General features: G+C 50.5%; 1 protein-coding gene across 1 annotated transcript in view; it reads left to right on the forward strand.

Moving 5' to 3' along the window:
- Window positions 1-5,681: 5,681 nt before the first annotated feature.
- Window positions 5,682-22,614, forward strand: part of LOC128275581 (potassium voltage-gated channel protein eag) — an 18,649-nt gene continuing 1,716 nt past the window's right edge. Inside the window, exons 1-16 of the mRNA XM_053014133.1 lie at window positions 5,682-5,760; window positions 8,223-8,343; window positions 8,610-8,722; window positions 9,157-9,288; window positions 9,781-9,786; window positions 14,349-14,455; window positions 14,947-15,090; window positions 16,013-16,109; window positions 16,199-16,353; window positions 16,420-16,611; window positions 17,038-17,196; window positions 17,731-17,803; window positions 19,542-19,741; window positions 20,596-20,746; window positions 20,816-21,125; window positions 21,211-21,415. Of these exons, the coding sequence (XP_052870093.1) occupies window positions 5,682-5,760; window positions 8,223-8,343; window positions 8,610-8,722; window positions 9,157-9,288; window positions 9,781-9,786; window positions 14,349-14,455; window positions 14,947-15,090; window positions 16,013-16,109; window positions 16,199-16,353; window positions 16,420-16,611; window positions 17,038-17,196; window positions 17,731-17,803; window positions 19,542-19,741; window positions 20,596-20,746; window positions 20,816-21,125; window positions 21,211-21,415 (2,244 nt within the window). The remainder of the gene's footprint in view (window positions 5,761-8,222; window positions 8,344-8,609; window positions 8,723-9,156; window positions 9,289-9,780; window positions 9,787-14,348; window positions 14,456-14,946; window positions 15,091-16,012; window positions 16,110-16,198; window positions 16,354-16,419; window positions 16,612-17,037; window positions 17,197-17,730; window positions 17,804-19,541; window positions 19,742-20,595; window positions 20,747-20,815; window positions 21,126-21,210; window positions 21,416-22,614) is intronic.

The raw sequence follows: 22,614 nt of genomic DNA on the forward strand, positions 1-22,614 counted from the left end.
GGATACACCGACGGGAATATTCCGTGGGTATCGTAAAAGGATCCCAAATTGGCGGCCTGGTGCTGCTGCTGCTGCGTGTGGAGGCCACGTGGACGTGGCCTATGGAAGATGGCGGATGAACGAAATTAATTACTGTGGGTACGATGAAAAATCTCACTTCAAGTTTGCTCTTAAGGTGGAACGACAGAGAGAAAAAGAAAGAGAGCGAGAGAGAGACAGGAACGTGGTGAGGCCGAGCGAAAAGTGAAGCTTTTGCACACTTTTCATTACATAATTATGCCACTAGTGTCCGCACGAGGATATCGCTCAAATTGGATTATGGATGTTCGGTCCGGGTTCGAGCCGGGATGCCCCTGAAGGGCACCGCGGGTCGGTTGATTGACCATGGACCGCCCAAGGCTTCAGTGTGCCGTCAGCCAAAGTGCACGAAAAATGTAATCAATAACAAATTAGCTAATGCGCATTGGTGAGGTTCGTATTTTGTCATTGTCTTTGAGGAAAATGTCCTCAAACCAGTCACGATTAGTTACTAAGTTCGGGCAGTTTCTGGTCACAAATTTTCAGCGATCGTTGCACTCCAAGATACGATTCATACGCGCACCATACAAGGTACATTTGCTTCTCGAGTGTAATCAACGGATATTAAAAGCAAACAGACCACCTTCTTCTTCCTCGCCCGGTGACACGTCGCGATGGGAATGCATCCTGGCCCCGGCGCAAAAAAGGATCGGCTTATGAGGGTTTTCTGCTGCTTTCCTTCCATTTTTTTCTCGCCTGCCAATCCGCTTCGGCTCAGCATAATACATGTTAATGTTTGCCCGTTTATGCACACCAAACGAACTAAAAGGTCATTGCCTGATGTTGGGGTTTTTCCATCGGTACGGGCACGAGGGGACCTGCTTCCGGCGCTCCCTCCCGGGTGGTGCCGGGCCACCCATCTACCCTGCTCTAAATACAATCAAGATAATCTGAATATCGATTTTGAGCATCCCATCCCCCCCGGGGGGAATGGGCCGTTGGACCCCAACGTGTAGCGCCATTACGAGGCCTTTCTGGGCGGTGACGAGCGGTTTCTTCTCACCAATGGACGCTTTTCTACATATTTCCGTCGCCAACGGTCGTGGTCGTCGTTGTCGTCGGTGGTAGCTCGGTTTACGGTTTGTTTGGAAGCGGATCCGTTGCCTCGCCGTCGGGAGCTGCAGAATCCGGCACAAGCGTCAGGCAAATTGATGGAGAATGAAATCATCCCACGACGTGACGACGCGGCGAGCTGGGCTGAGAATGTATGAAATAATCATGAGCTTCGGCGACCGCTCTGTGTGTGTGTGGGAGACGAAGATCTTGCTGCTGACGCTGCTCCCTGACCCCGGGCGTCTGCTGATGGCGCCTATGACAAGTGTGGACGATCTCGCTAGGATTTAGCGTCATCACGAGCGTCGCCGTAAAGGTTGGCCCCATCATCATGGAGCAGCCCGGAGCAGTCCGGGGTCGCCCCCGCGTGTGTGTCATACGCCGCCCCTGATCGATCTAATGAATGCGCCTGAAAGTAGGCAAATAGCCATACCGGGGACACCGGAGTAGTAAAAGGGGCGCATCAATTCCTTTGTCGAGACGATCGGTGGTGTGTGTGTGTGGGGGGCTTACTAGAAGCTCTTGGACCGGCTGGCGCGACCGAAACGGCTTCCGACAGCGGCTTTGCCTTCGTTTCGGTTTTTGCAATAATTTCCATCGATCCACCGCGATCCGTACGACGATTGGGCCACGTGGAGCCAATCGCGCGGTCTTCGAATGGGGCGAAGACATAATTTTATTGCGGCGGCATTGGAACGGAATGGAGTGACTCTACCCGGAGGGTAATTAGGTCTGACGCCGGAATGGCTCACTGACAGGCCGCATTTGGATGAGCTCAGCAATGCAATCGGATAAGTGCAATGGACAATATTTCACTAAATGATTCAATTTGCAACAATGCAAGGATTCTGTTTTTCTATCCATGGCTTCTTTTTGTCGTAGCTGCAATCGAGCAGCGGTCATTGAAAGTTTACGAACATTTACTGGTTGCTTGTTGCCACTCAATTGAAGAAGGCCTTGAATGCAAATGATTTGGATTTACATGAATAAATTTCATGTTTTCTATTGTAGCTAAATTATGTTGTGTAATACAAAACGTAGAATAACCATTGGGATAGTGAGCCGGTAAATGTTTACGATATCATAAATACAAGGTACTGACCATCGTGTCGATTTTCTAGACTTCTAATAGGTCTGAGTAAGGCATCGGATAAAAAGGCTCCTGTAATGATGTCTAATAATTCTTCACTGGAAGCTGCGATGTGGATTTTCTATCTCGGACCCCGAAAGCATTCGAAAAAGGTCGATTCCCCCTTAATACAATAAGAAATGGTGTGGCCGATGGTTAAAAAGGCATCAACGGGTAATCGCCACCCGTTTCCACAACGTTAACACCGCACCGCCATTCTCGAGACCCACTAATTGAGTCGTGCGTATCGAACGAGGCCCACAACAAGGCCCACAACCGGCGCAGGTTCCGGCAGATCCCGGCGCGTAATGCAAGATGAATCATTCGCCATCTATCTTAATTTCTTTCGAGCTGCCACCGTCGTCTAATGGCCCTTAGGCGGACGTGAACGCGCGGAGGATGGGCTTTCTTTATCCCGGTTTTGGCATCGAGCACACGCCGTAAGCCGTATCAGGGTGGCCATTACGGGTCTCCGACTGCTCCGGTGCCTCCGATGCCTGCTGGCACTGGCACTGGTTGCAATACCTGTGCAACACCACTAAAACTTCAATTAAGGCGGACTGAGTCGGTGCCGTTGTTTCACTTTCCTCGCGTTCTTCGCGGCCGGACCGGGGAAAAAACACGAAACGCCCGTCGAATCGCTCATCAACCCGGCGATACCAGGAAGTCCGTGGTCCAGCGCTGACCGTGAGCGGTAGCGCATTTGCATAAATAAGCCTCAAGGAGAAATTTATGGGTGCGAGAAGGATTTATGGCCACAAGCGGGACAAGGTTCTCACAACACACACACACGGAACGGAACGGAAACCCAGTTCGCCTCAGGTGTGCTGAAGGTACATTTCGCAGGAGCAGGAGGAGGAGGTTCCTAATGCAGTTAATGGCGGCCACCGCGGGTGTGGTGGGTTTGATTTTCAAATGACCGTGGCCGTCGGCACAAAGGTCGTTCCGTGGCGCAGTTTTCCTGGCTCACCGGCGGCTCCCAAGGCCGGCAACCTACATTAGTAATGGGCCATGGGGTGGAGTCGAACATACGAAAAAGTGGGACATACCGCGGGGGTCATAGGGTGACGCGCGAATGTCAAGTGACCTCAATCAATCACACATTGAACCGAGAGGGTTTCGCGTCTCGTTCGGTGCCCTCGCTGAACGCACTCACTCACTCAACATAGCCAACTCCAGGGTCCAGGAGAACCCTTTTTGATGTTTGTTCAAACTTTGGTGAAAAGTTCGCCGGGCCCGGCGCACATGAGGGTACAAACGCGTGCGATGCTAAAGTTCGGTCGTTTGGTGGTCCGACCAACACCCACGTAAGCCTCTTATGCCGATGTGGATTGCCTTTTACAGGACCCGGCCCAGGATCCCGAAAAAGCCGGGCCGGCCGGAATTGAAATGAAAGGTTTTCTAATTAGGTTTCGCGTACCAGGCTTACCGTATACTGGTCCCGCTCGTTGCCGACCAAGTCTGGTGCCGAGGTGTGAACCACTTTTCAAACCGTTGCTTTCGGAACCGTTCCGTCAGCAAGTGTGGTGTTTTTTTTTCTAGCGTCAACCACCTTAACTGCGTGTTGAACGGTGGCCGGAGCCACGGAACCGAGCCCCGGGTATGCTGTGGTATCCTTTATGGTGTGCACAAATGGAACGCTTCCCTTACATTACGGTTGAGGTAGTTTTCGAGCCGAAGGCTAAAGGAATGCTTACGGTGGGAGTAATTTAACGTTCGTGGAAAGTGTGGAAAATGGACGGTAAAAGTTGGCACGCTCTAAAATTTAAGAAATCGATTGACCGTAGACTTCATTGGATAGGTCAGAATCTATGAAGAAGCTCCATCTTGGATCTTGAAAAATCACGTGAAAACTCAGTTTCCCACGAGAACCCCTTCTGGGAATGTCTAAAGCAACTTTATAAATTTAAGGCTGTAAATACGACCGGACTCGTTCTTGGAAGTAGATCGGACAATAAGCTCCTCAAATAATAATTTCAAACGGGGGTTTTGGTCTCCTCTGACCTGTAATAAATTGACCACGTAATTTAATATTAAATTTTCAATTCTAAATATGCATTAACCTTCATCAAAAGAGTCAATCACGCTGAGGGTTCACATCTAGATCATTCTTGCGGAAGACATCAGTTCGCATCCCGACAGTGCCAGGTCCTTCGTTAATCTCATCCTTTCAATTTATAAGAAGGTTTCGTATAAGTAAGCTTCGACTTGATTGAATCGACCGGAATAAGGCCCATTTCCAGTGAAGGTTGTTAACAGTGATGAGCGGGGCAAAATCGTGGACGCAAAAATCATTCAACGTGTTTGGAAAAGATTGTGATTTAAGGAAAATGTGCCGAATATTAATCGGGGATTTGGGAACATTGGATGTTCCTGGATGATCGGAATTGTGTTCAAAACGTTTAGTTGACTCGTGTAAATGGAAGAACTTTTCGAACGAATTCTTCATCCTACTTCACATAAAATCAAACCAAATAAGTGATGTTAAATAATACAATAAAACGGTGTGCTCTTTTTGCAGAAATATTAGCCCACTCAAAAGTCGTACAGTTGGTGAAAATTCAGCTCGCAAAGTGACGCATCGAATTCGAAGGCCATTCGTTCGCGAGGGTTGCAAGCAGAGAAAACAGGGAATAAAATCCCGTGTGCGGTGTCCGTTCGTGCTGTGGCGTTTGTTCGGTGCGCGGCATTTGTGTGTGTGTATGTGTGGTGAAAATTCGTGTGAAAAATGGCCCCGTTACGGTGGTGTTGAAATATTAATAGAGAAGAAAATTGTCCACCCCGCGGACGGGTGGGCAGGCTGGTGAACGAATGGCAGAAACGATTGCACTTCGACACTCCGGTTGCGGGCTTGCTGTGCCGTAACTCGCCGTCGTGTGCTTCGAAGCGAAACCCGCGCCGGGATATGCACGTGTACGTGAACTGCCCCACCGCCAACCGATCCGCCGTTGCCGCCGCCGTCGCCGAACCGAGCCGATCCCCGTCGAGCCATCGTCGGCCCATTAACTCCCGCGCCAACGGTGGGAAGTGATCGCGGGGCGTGCCGTGCCGGGTGCGGGGTGGCCGTGTGCGTAGCCGAGTGCACCGTGCAGTAGCTGCACACACACACAGGAGTGCTGTATTCGCTTTAAGCTAAAGTCAAAACAAAACAGGAGGCAAAAAGGAACCTCACCAACGACCCGCCGGCCCGGCCATCTTAGGGCCCGCGGAGGGGCAGTATGAAGTAGCCGGGCGGCATCACACACAGCCACGTTACGGGCTGGTGCTGTTGTCCGGTTGGTCTGGTGGTGGCTGCGTCTGACCAGAATCGATAGTGGTGGTGGTGGTGTGTAGAGCCGTGCCGGACGTCCGGCGGAGTGGGCGGCTTATCGGCATCGGCGAGGCGAGGACCTTACTGCGGCGGCGCCCGTGAAGCCTCACCATGCCCGGAGGACGGCGGGGCCTAGTGGCTCCCCAGAACACGTTTCTGGAGAACATTATCCGGCGATCGAACTCGCAGCGTAAGTATCACTGCGCCACTGATTTGATTGCCAGCTCCACTGCCCGGGGAGGCGCACCCCGGAGGCAGTCGGAGGCGGCAGCATCGGTCAATATGCTCGTCCTAAATAAATGGCCACTGTTTGCCGGGCAGACCTCGCAGGAGGTCCGCAGGAGCGTTTACTCTGCCCGCTTTCTGCGCGCGTCAGCTTTTCTTTCTGTCCAGGTCAAACAAGTTGTAAACCCGTCCCGCGTGTCCCGAGTTGACGCGTCCTTGGCTGGGAAGGCGGGATTGAAGTTGCATGTTCCACCCCAAACGCATTCGATCATTAGACCGATTGACGGAACTCGGACGGACGGCCTGACCCGGCTCGGTGGTGTGTTTGGTTTGTTTGTTTAGGTGACGGATCTCCACTGCTTGGAAGCCCGAGGGGGGCAGCCCGGCAACTGCTGAGTTTGGTCAATTTGCTCGTGGTCCTGGCGTGGCGAGGCGAGGTCCTGGTCCGTCCTTCCGGATGACTTGCTGGCAAGCGGTGGTGCATAAACCACCATTTGGGCGCGCTCGTATAATTTAGAACCACCCGGCGCAAACAGTACCGGGAGGAGCGTAACGGAGTTTTGCAAACAATGGTAATGGTTTGAAAACTTTAACGCTCACCGCCGAGGCCGTTAAAGGCCTCCGGCTTGGATGGAGCGGGTTTTGCCCATTAAAAACGCAACTTGGTACTTGGCCGGCCCGTAGCCTGGAAGTATCCCAATCATTGTTTTGACAGATGTCCCGAGCGGCATAATCGTACCTGATTTTATAGGAACAGCTTAGTAATTATGTAAAACCTGTCAAAACAGGTCTCCTCCTTCGATAGGAGTCAGCATAAACGGACGGACAAACTGCTGTCAAAGTAGCCGTTGCTCGCCGATTGCTCGGATGGGCGTGGATCGATGAAGTTCAGTTCGGTCGTTTGGTTTGAAAAAATGGGGCACTGCATTAGGTCCCCCTGGCCAAGGAATAGGTTTTTTTGCGTATTTCCATATCGCTACGGGCGGCCGTGCAGAGAGTAGGGAATCGATATAAAAGTGACAGCGGACAATTATTTTGTCATGTTTATTGCATACTTGCAGGCGTTCTGTGAAAACTCGCCAGAGCGAAAGTTGTAAACGCCAAATGTATGCAATCCGCATTCCACTCGAGTCGGAAAACCCCGTTTTCGCGAGAAAGGTCCGCTGCGTCGCGGAATGCTTGTATCCGGGTCGACGTTCTTGATATGTCCTCCTGTTACGATTTTTTTGTTTTTTTACGCACCATTTGAGACTCGTTTCGGCCTCAAAGCGTCGCGGTGAGAAGTTGAGTTCGCTGCCGAAGCTATGCCAACAATTAACCGACCGGAGAGTGTTGCCGAACAAAACACTGAACATTTAGAATTTGAAACTCGTCATGGTGGCGTGAGGGGGTGCACATTTGCCAACGCTTCAACGCGCACAGGATGGGCCTCGGAGCGAAATTCATAACGTGACCGGAGACGAATAATTTCCCTACTCTCCGTGTGATGGTCACGGCCCGTCACCAGCTCTGTATTCACAACTTCGTGAACAATGTGTTTTTACGGTGGCGAAAAAAAAAACGCGTTGGCGTTTGTTTACTTTCGCCCGCTTCTTGGAGTTTTACTTTTGCCACCACCACCCGGGGAGGAATGCGAACGAAGAGAAATGAGGCATACCCATCATCGCAGCGCAAACATCGCCACTCCGGGCACCCACGGTACATCCGGGGTGAAGGGCCCTTGGGCGGTGAATATTTTGCATAAATCAATCAACATCCCGAAGCCGAGAATGTGGGCGCTCTTGGCAGTTGATTTCCGATGGCAGCCGGTAGCGATAAGGAATTTGGCCCTACACAATCGCATCCCTCACTCGAGTGCGTTCTCCGGTGCGATGGTCGCCATTTTCGGAGTCTCTTGCCGGCCCCCCCGGAGCTGAGTTGGAGATTTGAGTGGGAGAAAACATTTTGACAATCAAATTGTGATCGCCGACTGACCTTCGCGGAAATGGAGCCAATCAACCGTCGCCAGCTTGTCGGGGCAGCCGATGTAACACACAGAGGGGGAGCTACCATCAAGAAGCACAGGCATTTGAAAACAGAAGCACTACGAGCGGCATCGATGCGTTAGTGGCCATCAAATCGTGCACAAAAAAGGAGGCTGTAAAGTTCCGAGCTTTATTAAGAAAATGCGTTTTATTAAGGTGCTAAATTGGCTTTATTCGTCAACATAATCACCGGCAAGAGCCACAATCATTTCGGGGTCGCCCTAATATGTCAATTTTGTGGAACGATTTATCTTTTGCCTCAAAATAGGCCTCAGTTTCAGTGACAACCGAGCTTCATTCGATATAAATTTCTTGCCGGTGAGCTTTTTTTGAGGTCTGTCAACAGCCATTCCGTTGAGTAATGTCCCACTAATGCCATTTTTCTCTCTCTTTCTCGTTGCAGCGGACAGTTCGTTTCTGTTGGCTAACGCTCAAATTGTTGATTTCCCGATCGTGTACTGCAATGAGGCCTTCTGTAAAATTAGTGGCTACAACCGTGCGGAAGTTATGCAAAAGTCCTGCAGGTAAGCTACCCGATGGCCGGCTAATGCCCTGATCCACCTCATTAAAAGCGCCGACAGCCGGGCTGCCACAGCCACTAATGCCAGGCCCAGGTGGACACGTGGAGACCAGTGGGGTCCTGACTTAACCTACCGCCCGGTGATACTTTGTTGATGCGTGCTGCGCGATTCAGCCGATGGTCGGTCGGTTAGCGAACGAAATCCGCTTTACTTTCGCGCGTAACCTCGACTTTCGTTTGTTCGTTGTTTTTTTTTCTTCATCCCATTAGGTGTGGCTTCATGTACGGCGAGCTGACGGAGAAGGAGACCGTGGCCCGGGTCGAGTACGCACTGGAGCACCAGCAGCACGACCAGTTCGAGGTGTTGCTCTACAAGAAGAACAGTACGTATCTCCGGCCGAGCACGGTGCCAGTTACCGTCCTGAGTGGCTCGATGGACGAGCTAACGACTTCCGTGCGAATATGCGAATGTGTGTGTGTACGCTATTACTTGGCGCGCTCCTTGGCGGTCGGTAGTTGATCCAATTAAGAAGTTTTTGATCGATACCAGGACGGGGCGCGCGCTCATTGGCAATGATTAATGAGCCACCCCCGGCCCCGGATGGTGGACGTCAAGAATTCTTGGAGCGCAGGCAGGTGTCGTGGCCAAAAGCTGCCACAACACAACCGAGTCGAGAGTGTTGTTCGTGGTCGTGTTCGACCAGCTGCGTAGAGCGAGCTCCTCCTGTCACCAGCGACCATTAACATGGCCGCACACGCTTAATGTGATCCGTTTTCCACGACCACTCACAAAAACTTTGGTCCATTCCTTTGACAGAGACACCACTATGGCTGCTGCTGCAGGTCGCACCCATCCGCAACGAGCGCGATCTGGTGGTGCTGTTTTTGCTGACGTTTCGGGACATAACCGCCCTGAAGCAGCCGATCGACAGCGAAGACACGAAAGGAGGTAAGTCCGCTGGGTGGGTCTGCGTTCGAGTGTCCCGGTCTCGGAACCGGCACGAACTCAGGGTGTAGCAACAGTTCCGACCCGACCACTCCTTCCGGTCACTATTGGCCTGCCTGGCGGTACTCCGATTCCGTCAGGTCTGGAACCGAATCCCGCACGCCGATGACGCCACCGGAAACGAAGGAACTCCACCAAATTACCGCCCGGTTCGATTGGTAGGAAAATGGATCAAAACCGAGTAGCGGGGAGACTCCCCCTTTGGGGGGGTTCGGTCGTCGGGAGTCCGTTCCGTCTAAATTGTTCTCCTCAACAACTCTCCAACTCTTTCCTGTCCCTCTAATGCTCTCATTTCGGTTCGCGTGGTTTACTACTATTTTTAACGGGGTTTTCTCTACCGATTTCCTTTTCCCCGGGGGCGCGAACCCGCGAACTTTCGTCTTCTTCGCTGCTTGGCTTCGGTTTTTCTGTCCGATTCTTTCGCTATTCAAGCAGTTCTTGGTAAGTGTTGAGTTTTTGGTTCGTCGTTTCGTTTCTTTCCTTTCCTCTGGATATCACTTTCTTTCTATCACTTTTTCACTATTTTTCTCTTTTAACCTAGCGAGTTGTTAGTTCGATTCGACACAACTGTTGTGCCTATCATTTACGCTGTCACGCGGTTGCTCTCTCGGGTTGCTCCCATTCCGCAGTCATTAGATCATTCGGTTTTCTCCCCCGTGCTTTTGTTTTCGCTTTCCGTAGAACGTAGCCGCTACCGATTGTCCTTTCCGTTCCACAACTTTGTATGTTTTCCTGTTGGATTTTAACCGGCTTAACCAGTAGGTCGTAGGTCCTGTACATTTTGTGTTGTTTACCGCCAACCGCTAATTGCGTTCGCCATATAAATTATTTAAATTAAATCAATTCCGTCCGTTGTCCATTCGCTGGGGCCACCATAAATATAGTAGTCAAACTCGTCGACCTTTGGACATCGCTAGCGACCAACTAGTGCGCACGCACCGCACGAACTGTGCGGCAGAAAGTTTCCTGCTCGCCTAGAGCACGACACCAGCCCGGGGACGGGGACCAAATTAGTTTGCGTGGAATAAATTAAATCCGCCCAAACGCGCCCAGTCGCGGTGTGTCCTTTTGCCGGTTTGAAACAAAGTTTTCTGTTCACCAGAGTACTGTTCCTTCGCCGACTGACGGCAGCTTCCCGGTTTGTCCTTTTCGCGCCCGCGCTCTCGACGAAACTTTGCTCCGCGGCCCGCTGATTTATGGCCGCGCCGCGGAGTGAAAAGCTGAAAAGTGTACCGCGGAGTCCCGAACAGGAAAAGCCGAACCGAATTTACTCGCAAACAGTCAATCAAAGTTGGCGGCCGACTTTGTAAGCGAGCGACCTTCGGGCGCGACCATCTGTATATCAATTTTTCGTCGTAAAACAATCAGGACATTAAATGTCCCCACCCCCCCGCGGTGTTTGTAAATAATGCCACCGTAATCGGATGGCCTCGGAAGAATCGAAAACGGTGACTTATGTGCGGTTCGTGCCGCGTAGGACTTACAATGTTGCCAATAAACAACTGTCGGCGCACTGTCTTAGCAACGTTCGAGGCACCAGGAGCGTACGTTTCCGGCAGTCCTGGCATTTTCACACCAAATTTACGGGCCGTGTTGTGGTGCGTGAACCATTCGGGTTCAATCATTGCTGGCCGACGTGTGACTGTAAATTTCGATGCCAGAGCAACAAGTACCTCGTCCCTCCCGGAATGGGAACTCGTCGCACGTATTGGCAATAAGTCAATGGCCGATGGGTGGCTGTAATTTCCCTTCCTTGGGTGGGGTGCAAAATGTTTTGGGAAAATTAAATTGGACTACCACGTGGCTCACACAGCGCCGGAATGGCACGCGCTATCCGGAGTCTGGCATTTAAAATGCAGTGTGTGTTTGCTGGATGGATGTCACACATTTCATTGTCCGATTGGCACGTCACCAGAAAGATACGAGACAGAGAGGAGATGGGGATGAGGATGAAGCACAAGCGGCATTTAAGCGTAGCCAGACTGTTTAAATCCGACGATGATCCAATTATTATTTTGAACAGTTAGGATGAGGACACAAAGATGAGGACTATTCGTATCATCGACGTAGGAACGTGTTTTGGGTCATAAAACTGGACCTGTGGATAAAAAATTAACTTGCTTGGCATTGCCTCATTTGAAGGAAAGGTTGTTGATGGAAGACCTGCCGTAATTCCGGCACGCCCAGTGGATTAAGTATGTTCCGTTAGTAAGGCTAAGACCCAAACAAAGATTCGTGTCTTATCGACTCACATTACCTATTTATAACGATTCGTCAAGCATCGTTTTACACACCGTGATGTTTCTAAGTTCTAAACTAGCTAGAAAACATTGGAATGCTAGTCTTTATTACAGCCACAGAGTAGCATGATAGAGTAAAGAGCAAGATTTCGTATCCAAAAACTATCATGCCCCACTGAGGATGATCCATGAAACATCAAACATCAAAGGAAGCACACGATTCCGAGATCTGACCAAAAATGGCGACTATGTGCTGAAGCATTGAAGCCGCTTGATTTAGCATCATGTGGCTTCGCTGCGTTGAAAGGACTCTTTTTCGGGAACGTTACCAAATCGTTTGAAGTATTTGAATCATCGATGAACTTACCGATCGAACCCGTAAATGGTGTCATCCCAATCCACGGAGTGCTGCAGCTCAACAAATCAACTGAACGATATCGAGCCCTAAAAGCTTAATAGCCAGTTGTGGAACTGCGGTTCGAATTGGTTTCCTTGGAGCGCAAGCCGACGACCTTTCAGCTAATCCTGCAGAACAGCAAATCAAATCAAACGTGAAGTGTAAAAAATTAAATTATTAACGCCTCCGGTTCGGAAAGCTTTCCATCCCGCGGGTGGGATGGAACCGAGGGCCCATTGAGGCTTCAAATTTTCAACCACGGGCCCGTCGAGCCAACCGCCCTTTAATGGTCCGACCATTGGGTTGCTGGGAAGCTGTTGCATTTCAAGGAGCGATCCTTTTCCCGTGCGGGATCAACCGGGGAGCCTTTTCAATGCCAATACGTCGTCGGCGAGAGCGATTCAGCTCCATCGCCCCTCCAGGGACCAGGGACCGAAAAGGGAAAAAGGAAAAAAAAATGGTTCGAACCCAGGCCACGAAGCCGCAGGCCACGAACGAAGAGTGATGGGCGCTCACATAGAAACGTAAATTCCTTAAATTCCCCCAGCGGCGCACAAAATGGCGAATGGCGTTCCGGTGGGGGGTGGCGCACCCGCACCCACTGCCGTTGCCGATTTCTTTGTTAATCAAATTTGAATAAGCAATTCTCGATTTCGAGGTTCGAGCTTGTCAATCGAGCGAGCGAACGAGCGAGCGGCGCGTCCCTCGGCTGGCAGGCTTTGGCAGGTTTGATTGCCACGATCAACAGGAAATTGTAACCTATCCCCGGTCGGCCCTGGGTCGGGGTCGGTGTCGAGTGGCAACTGAGCCGGAGTGGCGAAAACCGGAGCAGGAAATAGCAAACCAATTGTTGATGGCACATAATGGCGTCCCCCCGCCGTGCGCCGAGCATCACCCCGTGTTTTCGTATCGACCGAGGCCAAAAGGACAACGTATGGGGCCTGCCGTCTGTCCGTCGGCTGACAGCTGGTTTCGCAAACAAACGTCAACATCTTCGACCACGGGAACTCTGCGGGTTGGGCGCTAGTTGGACCGTTATGGAATTATTGAAAGGCACCCGGGAGGGAGGACCTTTGAACCCGTGAGACCCTGGTGAGGATCCTGGATTGCTCCTGCTGGCCAAAATTCTGGAACGTGGGATTGATTTGAGCGAATGCCTCGGGTTGCGTTCCACACACACACACGTCCTCTCGATGGTCGATTTCCGGAGGTAACGTTCTGGGCTTCTGGAAACTGGGTTTCCGATGAATTCCCGGCGTGCCGTGGCAAGATGAGGCGTAAATTTTTAATGGTAGCGCCCAGATGATGAGGAGCTTCCAGCGCGCGTATGACCTTTCATGAGCGGCCTCGTCCTGCGAGGCTAGCGCTCCGGCGGCCAGGCGGCCCGATTATATTTGAATACAATTACTGGATTACAAGATTACTTCTTCGAGTGTGCGAAGCGCATGCAGACCCGCGACGGTCTCACAAATCGCGACGGTTACGAATTCTATTTCAACGATGGCGCCGTGAAGTGGAACAGCGGTCTTACGGTGCCGGATGCCGGCCGGATGGTGCCAATTGAATTTTGGTCGAAAATTGGAACTTATTACACATACGCGCGCGGACGAGTGTCGAAAGGATTACACCAATTTCGCTTCGCTAATGAACTCCGCCGGAGAAGAATGGCTCCGCTCGGCTCTGAGACTTAAGCTTTCCTTCGCAGAAGCAGCAGCAGGTCGTTTGAGGGTGCATGATTTCGTGGAGCATACACGGAGGATTAGAGTTCCTGTGAAGGAGACCCCACCCTGTCGGTGTTTGATCGCTGCTTGTTCTTAGCCCTGCTCGCTTTAATGCTCGATCGCCATCGCTTCACCCATCGCAGCTCGCTGGCGAACGCCGAAACGCCGATCCACTGTTCTAGCCGGTAAACGTTGGCCCAAAACTGGCCTCAAATCCGGCCAACCAGTCGCTCGAAGCAAAACGCCCAAAAGTGGCCGGATAGAACAGAGCATCGGACATCGGAGCACTTCCAGAAAAATTGCCCCCCTGAAATTGGTCCATGGCACATCGCGACTTGTACATAGAAGCTAGCGACCCAGCGAGCGACACCTAGTCGACACCCATCATCATCAGCGCCGCTTCTTTGTATCTAGCTCGAGATTTAAATTAAATTTGGCCAACTGTTGGCGGAGCGTTGGCGGAGAGCTGCCTGACGTCGCGCAGCGTTTCAATGGCCAAGATGGCAGTGATTAATGGCGGCACTCTTTCTGCCTGTTTTCTCTCTCTGTCTCTCACTCGCTCTCGATTCCCCATTCAATCTTACGTTCCCTGATGGCCAACAAAACTCACCACGGTACGTCACGGCAACACCACCGCAACCGCAGGACTCTCGAAGTTCGCCAAGTTGGCCCGCTCCGTGACCAGAAGCCGTCAATTCAGTGCACACTTGCCTACGCTAAAGGATCCTACCAAGCAATCAAATCTAGCTCATGTAAGTACACGGTGACGTCCCGGTCCCCGGGTCCGGGTCCGGGTAGTTTATCAAGCCGCACCTCGACACCTTTGGCCCTGCGATGCGCCTGCGTCCACCTGCGGAGCCGCGCCGGAAAAGGGCCCTCGGGACCGGCCGGCCGGCCGGCTGGTCGGAATGCTGCGTCCACCGGGAGCACGCGAGCGCGAGCGCCATCACTTATTCAGATGTTTGTTATCACGGTGTTTGCTTTATAGAACAATTTTAATTTTAAATCATGCGTCTCCCGCCGCAGCAGCCCATTGCGCGTTCCGCTGCGGACGGGGACGCCTGGTTGTTGACGCCATCGGGTGGTTTGGGCGTTGTTAACGATTTTTTCGGGCAACTCCGCCCGCAACGAGCAGCGCGGAGGAGCCCTCTAGACGTGTGGTGGTGGACCAGCTTCTCATACCTTTGGCTTCCTTTTTTCTCTTCCCATTGCCCATTGCGTTGCCGAATGCGGACCGGACCAGATGATGTCATTAAGTGCCGATGTTATGCCACAGTATCGTCAGGAAGCGCCCAAAACGCCGCCGCATATTCTACTGCATTATTGTGCATTCAAAGCAATCTGGGATTGGGTGATATTGTGTTTAACGTTTTATACTGCAATTATGGTAAGTGTCCAGGTCGGCTGACAATAGGGTTGTGGTTGTTGTTATTATAATTTAACAGATTTTGCGCATGCGTGAGGTACTTGGTTTGCTTCGAGAACATGTAATTCGTTCAGAAATAACCCGAAACGTGGAGCGCCCTTCAAAACGTTCGACAATCGCCTTCTGCGATGACACCTGACAAACAACCCACGAGATCGAGAGATATAGTGAAATGAACTTTTAGCCAATGCCTTCTCTGATTCATTACTATATAAAAAATACAGCTCGAAAACGAGGGACTAGAAAACTTGGATTTTATTTAGATTGACATTTCTGTTTTGAAAACGTAACAGGAAAACATAGCAGCTTAAGTCCATCTTTTCACACTAAATAAAATAATTTCACTGTTGTTTGTTCCATTCGGTTGTGAATTGCAAGGGGGTATCAAAAGAAATGGTGTTACAATACGACAACTCAAACGGTGACCAAACCAGGACTAACAGCCAGGAAGGTTATACTGTATATTTGGTGGGACGTGAAATTAACAATTTATTATGAGTTGCTTGCGTATGGCCAAACACTAAATTTAGATCTCTTCAGAGATTGAAATGTGAAGAACTGAACCAGCCACTAACCTTTTTCTCGCATTGCAAAACTTCCTGAGATGGTGAAAATCATTTCTAGAGTTTTATGCCAGTAACAACCAAGATTTCGACGAAAGAGTTTAGCACAAAACAAACAAGCTGATCATTTATTAAGGCCAGTTTAACATAAACACGAACAGCACTTTAGGTCGCCCTGAATTAGAAGCGCTTGAATCACACCCCGGCGTTCTGGGGACTCCTCGAAGAATTGTCGAGGGATGCAGGGAGTTAGGTTTCCAGGCACTCTACTTGTGCGTCATACACGTTCTCTCGATGCTCTCTCCACCTCCCTCGGACAGGTACCATACAACGTAGCCTTCAAGAACAAGACGTCGGAGGATGTTTCACTGTTGGTAGTCGACTCGATAGTAGACGTAATATTTTTCATAGACATCGGTACGTATTGCCGGACACACCGGACTGCCGGATTGACTTGTTCGCCGGCCACACCTGACCATTCTTCTCCTCTCTCTACATCTGGCCAGTGCTAAACTTTCACACAACGTTCGTCGGGCCCGGCGGCGAGGTGGTGAGCGATCCGAAGGTTATCCGGATGAACTATCTCAAGTCGTGGTTTATCATCGATCTGCTCAGCTGCCTGCCGTACGACGTGTTCAATGCGTTCGACCACGATGAAGATGTAAGGCGTGAGACTGAGAAGGAGTCAACCCCACTCAGAATGCTCACCGGGGGCTTTCTTTCGCAGGGCATCGGCTCGCTGTTCAGTGCCCTGAAGGTGGTGCGTCTGTTGCGCCTGGGGCGCGTCGTCCGGAAGCTTGATCGATACCTGGAGTACGGGGCGGCCATGCTGATACTGCTGCTCTGCTTCTACATGCTGGTGGCCCACTGGCTCGCCTGCATCTGGTACTCGATTGGCCGGAGCGACGCCGACAACGGGGTAAGTGGGGGGCCGGACGCCGTAAAAACAATTAACTCATCACCTGTGGCAGTTCCCAGGCCAGCCGTTCCCCGCCGTTGTTCTCGCAATTGCCCTCGATTGTTGGGCGGAAATGAGAATGTTAAAACTACTCGACTGCAACGACCCCCACACACACACACATGTGCGCCAGGACATTGTTGCAGTTTGAGTGCACCCGCGGCCGGAGAACAAGGATTAATGTATGTCGGGCCGATGGCTCGACGTTGAGGGTTTGCTGGCCCGGTTTAGAAACGGTTGCGAACCGGGACATGTGCCCGAAATTCACGCCCCATTTCGATAATCAATTCAATGCCGGAACATGGGTCCAATGTTTCCGCCGGTCAGGGTGGGATGCTGGGATTATGAGGTCCACATTTTAATGTTTTTTTGGTGTGCCGGTTTCAGGTCCAGTACAGCTGGCTGTGGAAGCTGGCGAACGTTACCCAGAGCCCGTACTCGTACGTCTGGTCGAACGACTCGAACGCGCCGGAACTGGTGAACGGACCGTCGAGGAAAACGATGTACGTAACGGCGCTGTACTTCACCATGACATGCATGACATCGGTAAGCAAATTAAAATATTGATCCACGGTCGTCGATAGCAGACGGTGGCATCCGGTGCTGACTTTAGAATACTTCCCGCCGCCTGGACTCGGTGCTCGGGAACACTGGACTTGGGAGCTTCTGGGCCCCGGTACAATCGGAGCGGATCTGTTGGGCTATTAATTGAGTTCGGACTTTAACAGCATTTGTCACAAACCTGCCGGGAGTCGCAGGCGATGTGCAGCCAACGGCAGTGCAATTCCTCCCGGAGGAATCCCGGAGTCGCCCTGGCCGATGACAGCGAGTAGCGACCTCACACGGCACGGAGTCTAATCCATTTCCCGTTCTGCTGTTTTCTTTCTCTCCCTTTCTATTTCCATTGTTTATGGACCCGCTCCTCTATCTCTTTCGCTCCTTGTCCTCATCATCACTTTCCACGGCGTTCTACAATGGGCCTTCCGCGCGTTGTCCACCTGTTTTCTTTTGCACATTTCGGGGTTTTTTTTCTTTCTGTCGCTGTTTTGATCCCGTGATCATTTTCACCGCCACCGGTAGGTCGGATTCGGAAACGTTGCTGCCGAGACGGACAACGAGAAGGTATTCACTATCTGCATGATGATAATTGCAGGTGCAGTGTTCTACGTTCCGTTGCCCCGTCCTGTTTTGTGTTCTTCTTTTCTCTGCTCTCTGTGCTGGCTGGCGCGTGTGTCCACCACCTGCCCCACCATTACGCTACGCTGCTCTGGTCCCTCGCTTTGGTCCTTGGTTGTGTGTGTGTGTGTGTGTGTGGTGTCCTTGCCGTGCCGTGGTTATTTTTATCAAAAACAAATAGGCTCGTTGCCGACGTGTGCTCCCGACGGTTGCAAGCAATCAACAACCGACCGCCGACCGAGCCCCCGAAAAAAGGGGGATCCTTCGTCCTTCGTAACTTACGGCTGCGCGCTGCGGGCGTTTTATCTACCTTTAAAGCTCTCCATGAAGCTCGCTGGATCGTTTGCCGTCTGTTGATGCGTGATTACTGCAGTTTTTTTTTCACGGTTCCTTCCAATTGTTTTCCGACTCGTTCTTTTCACTTTCCACCGTGTTTAATTTGATTTAGTACCAATGAGTAGTGCGCGGCCTTGCTACAGAGTGTGTGCGACTAAAAAATCGGCCCTCTATTGAGATTGGAGCTAAGTTTTAATGAGGCCGTCAGCTGCACCAGCATACGGACGTGTGTGTGTCCTTCCGGATTAATCTGAGCTGCGTCAATAGTCTGGCCTCTTTCCAGACACGCGAAACTTGAGGTGCCAGCAGACATGGCAGCCCCGGCGGCGGCGGCGAATAGCTTAGGAAGCCTCGCAATGCACAATGTTGCACCACGGGGGTCAGTTCAGTTAAGGCTTCATGAGTTCCGTTCAAATGGTTGATTTATGCATCTTTAGCCGCCTCAGCAAGTAAAATGGTTTTTTGTAACGTTTCTACATTTTTATCTCAAGCGTAATCTCAAGTGCTTCCGGTGGCAAGATCAAGATAGTTACGTCAAGCTGTACCTTAATGGAAAATTTAAGTATTATTAGGATTACTGATAGATTTTAATCGAAGCCGAGTACATTTGCGGCGTAATAAATAAATAGGTGCGATTAGGGAAAACCAAAATAGCGGAAATTCGTCCTCCCTCAATTCGATGCTATGCTTTTGTGTGATTACATTTACCAGTCCATTATCGCTTCTGTTTGTTTCGATTCCGTTTTCTTGTCCCATACTGTTAAATACTGTGTTTGGTCTTTGTTTATGTTCTACTGTTCTTCCGCTCGGTCATCATTTCGATTGTTTATGTTTTATGTTCGTGTGTTTTGTGCAGCAATTGATCGCAGAACGCAGAAAGCGGCCACCAGCGGTGTGTTCATGTACTTCCTTCTCTCATGCGTGTGCGTGCTTGTGTGTTGCACAGGTTGTGTTCCCGCCAGAGCAATCGCAATGCACCACTCACCCGTGTGCTAGCTTTAATTAGATAAAACCGACGGTAACGAAAACGCTAGTTTTTGCTAGAAATAACGAACCATGCTACAACCACACATGTACAACATTTCATCGGCGAACGGCAGCAACGATCATTTTGGTTATGAAGAGTGGTGCTTCAGCTACTGAATGATGCCCTTGAATTGTATTTATGCTTCTTCGGAACAATATTGCACATTGCACCTTGTTTTAGTTAGTGTCTTCAATATCCGGCGTCGCGCGGAGTGTATGAGTTCTTCTTTTTCTTTCCCCTGGACACCTGGAACACCTACCCGATCCCGCTCCAATACACACCCCCCGTCACCAATGGTCACTCACCATGCTCACTGGTCCGATTTTTAAACCCGATAAACCAAAACCAATAGCTCTCCTGTACGCGACCATCTTCGGTCACGTGACCACCATCATCCAGCAAATGACATCGGCCACCGCCAAGTACCACGATATGCTGAACAACGTGCGCGAGTTCATGAAGCTGCACGAGGTACCGAAGGCCCTGAGCGAGCGCGTAATGGACTATGTTGTATCAACATGGGCCATGACCAAGGGGCTCGACACGGACAAGGTAAGCAATCCGTGATGGTGCGGGGCAAACTCGTCGAATGATGATGGCTGCCGATAGCTGACGATCCTGCGTAACCGAATTGGCAAATGGTTGACCATAAAAAGTTTTCGGTGTCGTGAAGGCTTTCCCCTTTTAGGACGCGTCCCATCCTTGATGGTGCTGTGCTCCTAAGGGTGGCCATTATTACTCATGGCTTGTGAATATCTTTGTGAATGGAAAGGGGTGGCATGCGTATCATGAGGTCCTTACAAGTTTGGTAATGTTAAGGACCTTCGATGTCGAGACGATGCAGATGTCTTCCGACATTTTGGCAGCATATTTGACAAGTCCTGGCCTTGAATCTTGTAGCATCAATTAAATTGACCATTTACCGAATAAGCTTCATTCGATAAGGCCAATTCCTTCTGCTTATACAGGAAATATTAGCACAATAATGTCGCCACCGGTTTTATGCCGTTGTTTTGTAATGTTATCCAGACCATTTAGTCTGCCCCGATAAAGCGGCCATAAAATCTACGACCGTGGGTGTAATAAAATATGCACTCGCCGTCGTCTGCAGTGTGGCCCCGCGGGGCACATGGCACAGGGCGTCGTGCTTCGGTGTGGCTTCGAAAAATCACAGCACGAAGCCACAGCTCTAGCTCCGAAAGCCGCAGCATCATCATTCCGGCCTAGTTCCGGCAGTACCGCAAACCGTGCAGGGTTTCGGCATCCGCACTGATTTATGTATTGATATGCTCGCTCGGAGCTGCGGTCTGCTGGGGGGGCTAGGCCAAGGGCGCTGTCCATTGCGGTTTGGTCCATTTATGTCTCTCCCGTGCCGCCCCGTCCCGCCCCGGTACGTGGGTGTTTAGGTACTCAACTACTGCCCGAAGGACATGAAGGCCGACATCTGTGTGCATCTGAACCGGAAGGTATTTAACGAGCATCCGGCCTTCCGATTAGCGTCCGACGGGTGCCTCCGGGCCCTGGCGATGCACTTCTGCATGTCGCACTCCGCCCCCGGTAAGTATTCGGCCCGTTCGATTACGGGGTCTCGCAATTGGTCATTTCCGGTCGGTGTTTTTCCTGCAGGCGATTTGCTGTATCACACGGGCGAGAGCATCGATAGCCTGTGCTTCATCGTGACCGGCAGCCTGGAGGTGATACAGGACGACGAGGTGGTCGCGATCCTCGGCAAGGGCGACGTGTTCGGTGACTCGTTCTGGAAGGACTCGGCCGTCGGCCAGAGCGCGGCGAATGTGCGGGCCCTAACTTACTGTGATTTACATGCGATAAAGCGAGACAAGCTGCTCGAAGTATTAGATTTTTATCAGGCTTTTGCTAATAGTTTTGCGAGGAACCTAGTTTTAACGTACAACCTAAGGCATCGTTTAATCTTTAGGTAAGTCCTTGAGCAAGTGTCAGATTAGAGGGGACCACAAGTGGTCGAAGACGTGCCTAAAATCTCACTCTTGACGCGCCAACAGGAAAGTGGCGGATGTCCGGCGGGAGAAAGAGCTGGCGGAGCGGCGGAAGAACGAACCTCAACTGGGCTCTAGTCAAGATCATCTGGTAAGAAAGATATTTTCCAAATTTAGACGAGCTCAGCAAAGTGCACAAGGACCCAAGGATCAGACTGGTTCCGTTCAGAGCGACGTTGAGAAGGGCGACACTGACACCGACAAAGGAAAGGTGAATATCTATAACTCTGTACACTAAAACGTATCAAACCAAAACCAAACCATTCTTGCAACAAGTGCCACTTATCCCCACACATACACCTGACTTCCCGCCCCGGAATGTATGTTTGTTTCCTGCTCAAGCGGTTGGTTGATGTTGGAATGTGCCATAGAGAATGTCCCGACCCGATCTGCACCCGTCACTCGGTAGTTCCAAGTTAGTTTGTTGTGTAGCAAACCTTGCACTTGTTCTTGGTCTCCTGTCCCCGATGTGATGTGGTCGAGGAGGATGTAGCCAAGGTCCGCTCCTCCGTCCGTTAGTTGCAATTGTTGTCTTTGTTTCGGTTCTGCTCGGTACAATGTTAATCCGATAGTTGTCCTTCAGGGTTTGGTTTGATAGTTGTTTGCCCTAGAGCCGTCCATGGCGTAACCATTATCTAGGTCCTCAACACATAAGAGGAGTGTAGAACCGACGAATATTTTGTATGTGGAAACCTGCTTTCTCCCGTGGTTGATTAGGACTTTATGTTCTTCAGAAACCTCACTTAAAATAGAATCTTCTTCTTATCTTGAGTAACTGGCAAATACGACTGCATTAGTAGTATCATTAACAAACTTTTCGATAATAGGGCTCATCTTTCGCTTTTATGCCAATATAAGGGTGGTCCATCTGGTGTTTGGATTTTAAACTACCAATTACTTGATTTTGCAACGAAATTCTGGAAATTGTAAACATTTAGCAAAAACTTTAACTTCGATTTCAAACCATTTCAAGCTCGATTTCAGTTCGGTGCTTGTGTTAATAAGCATAATTGTCGTTTTTGGGGGTCGAAAAACCCACACGTCGTGCAAGAGAAGCCAATGGACCCTCAACGACTTTACTTTTATCTACAGAAGGGAAATCGTTTTAGTATTGCATTATTTATCAACGCATTAGTGCTTCCAGATTCGTTGCATTCATTATCAACTAAGACTATACCTTTCGGAACCTAAGGAACCCTGACCCTGACCGTCTTTCAATTTTTAGTGTCGCTTTTTTTGGAGGATCTGTTGTAGAATTGTCTAGAGCTTCTGTTCAAATATTCCCAATCTACTAAGCAAAAACTGGAGTTCCTTTAGTGAAAGTATTATTTAACGAAAACCCATGAAGTAACGCTTGCAGCACGGATGAATGTCACATAATGCGCCGGCCGAGCCTAGATAAAACCAGCT

The sequence above is a fragment of the Anopheles cruzii genome, chromosome 3 (assembly GCF_943734635.1).
Source record: "Anopheles cruzii chromosome 3, idAnoCruzAS_RS32_06, whole genome shotgun sequence".
Lineage (NCBI taxonomy): Eukaryota > Metazoa > Arthropoda > Insecta > Diptera > Culicidae > Anopheles > Anopheles cruzii.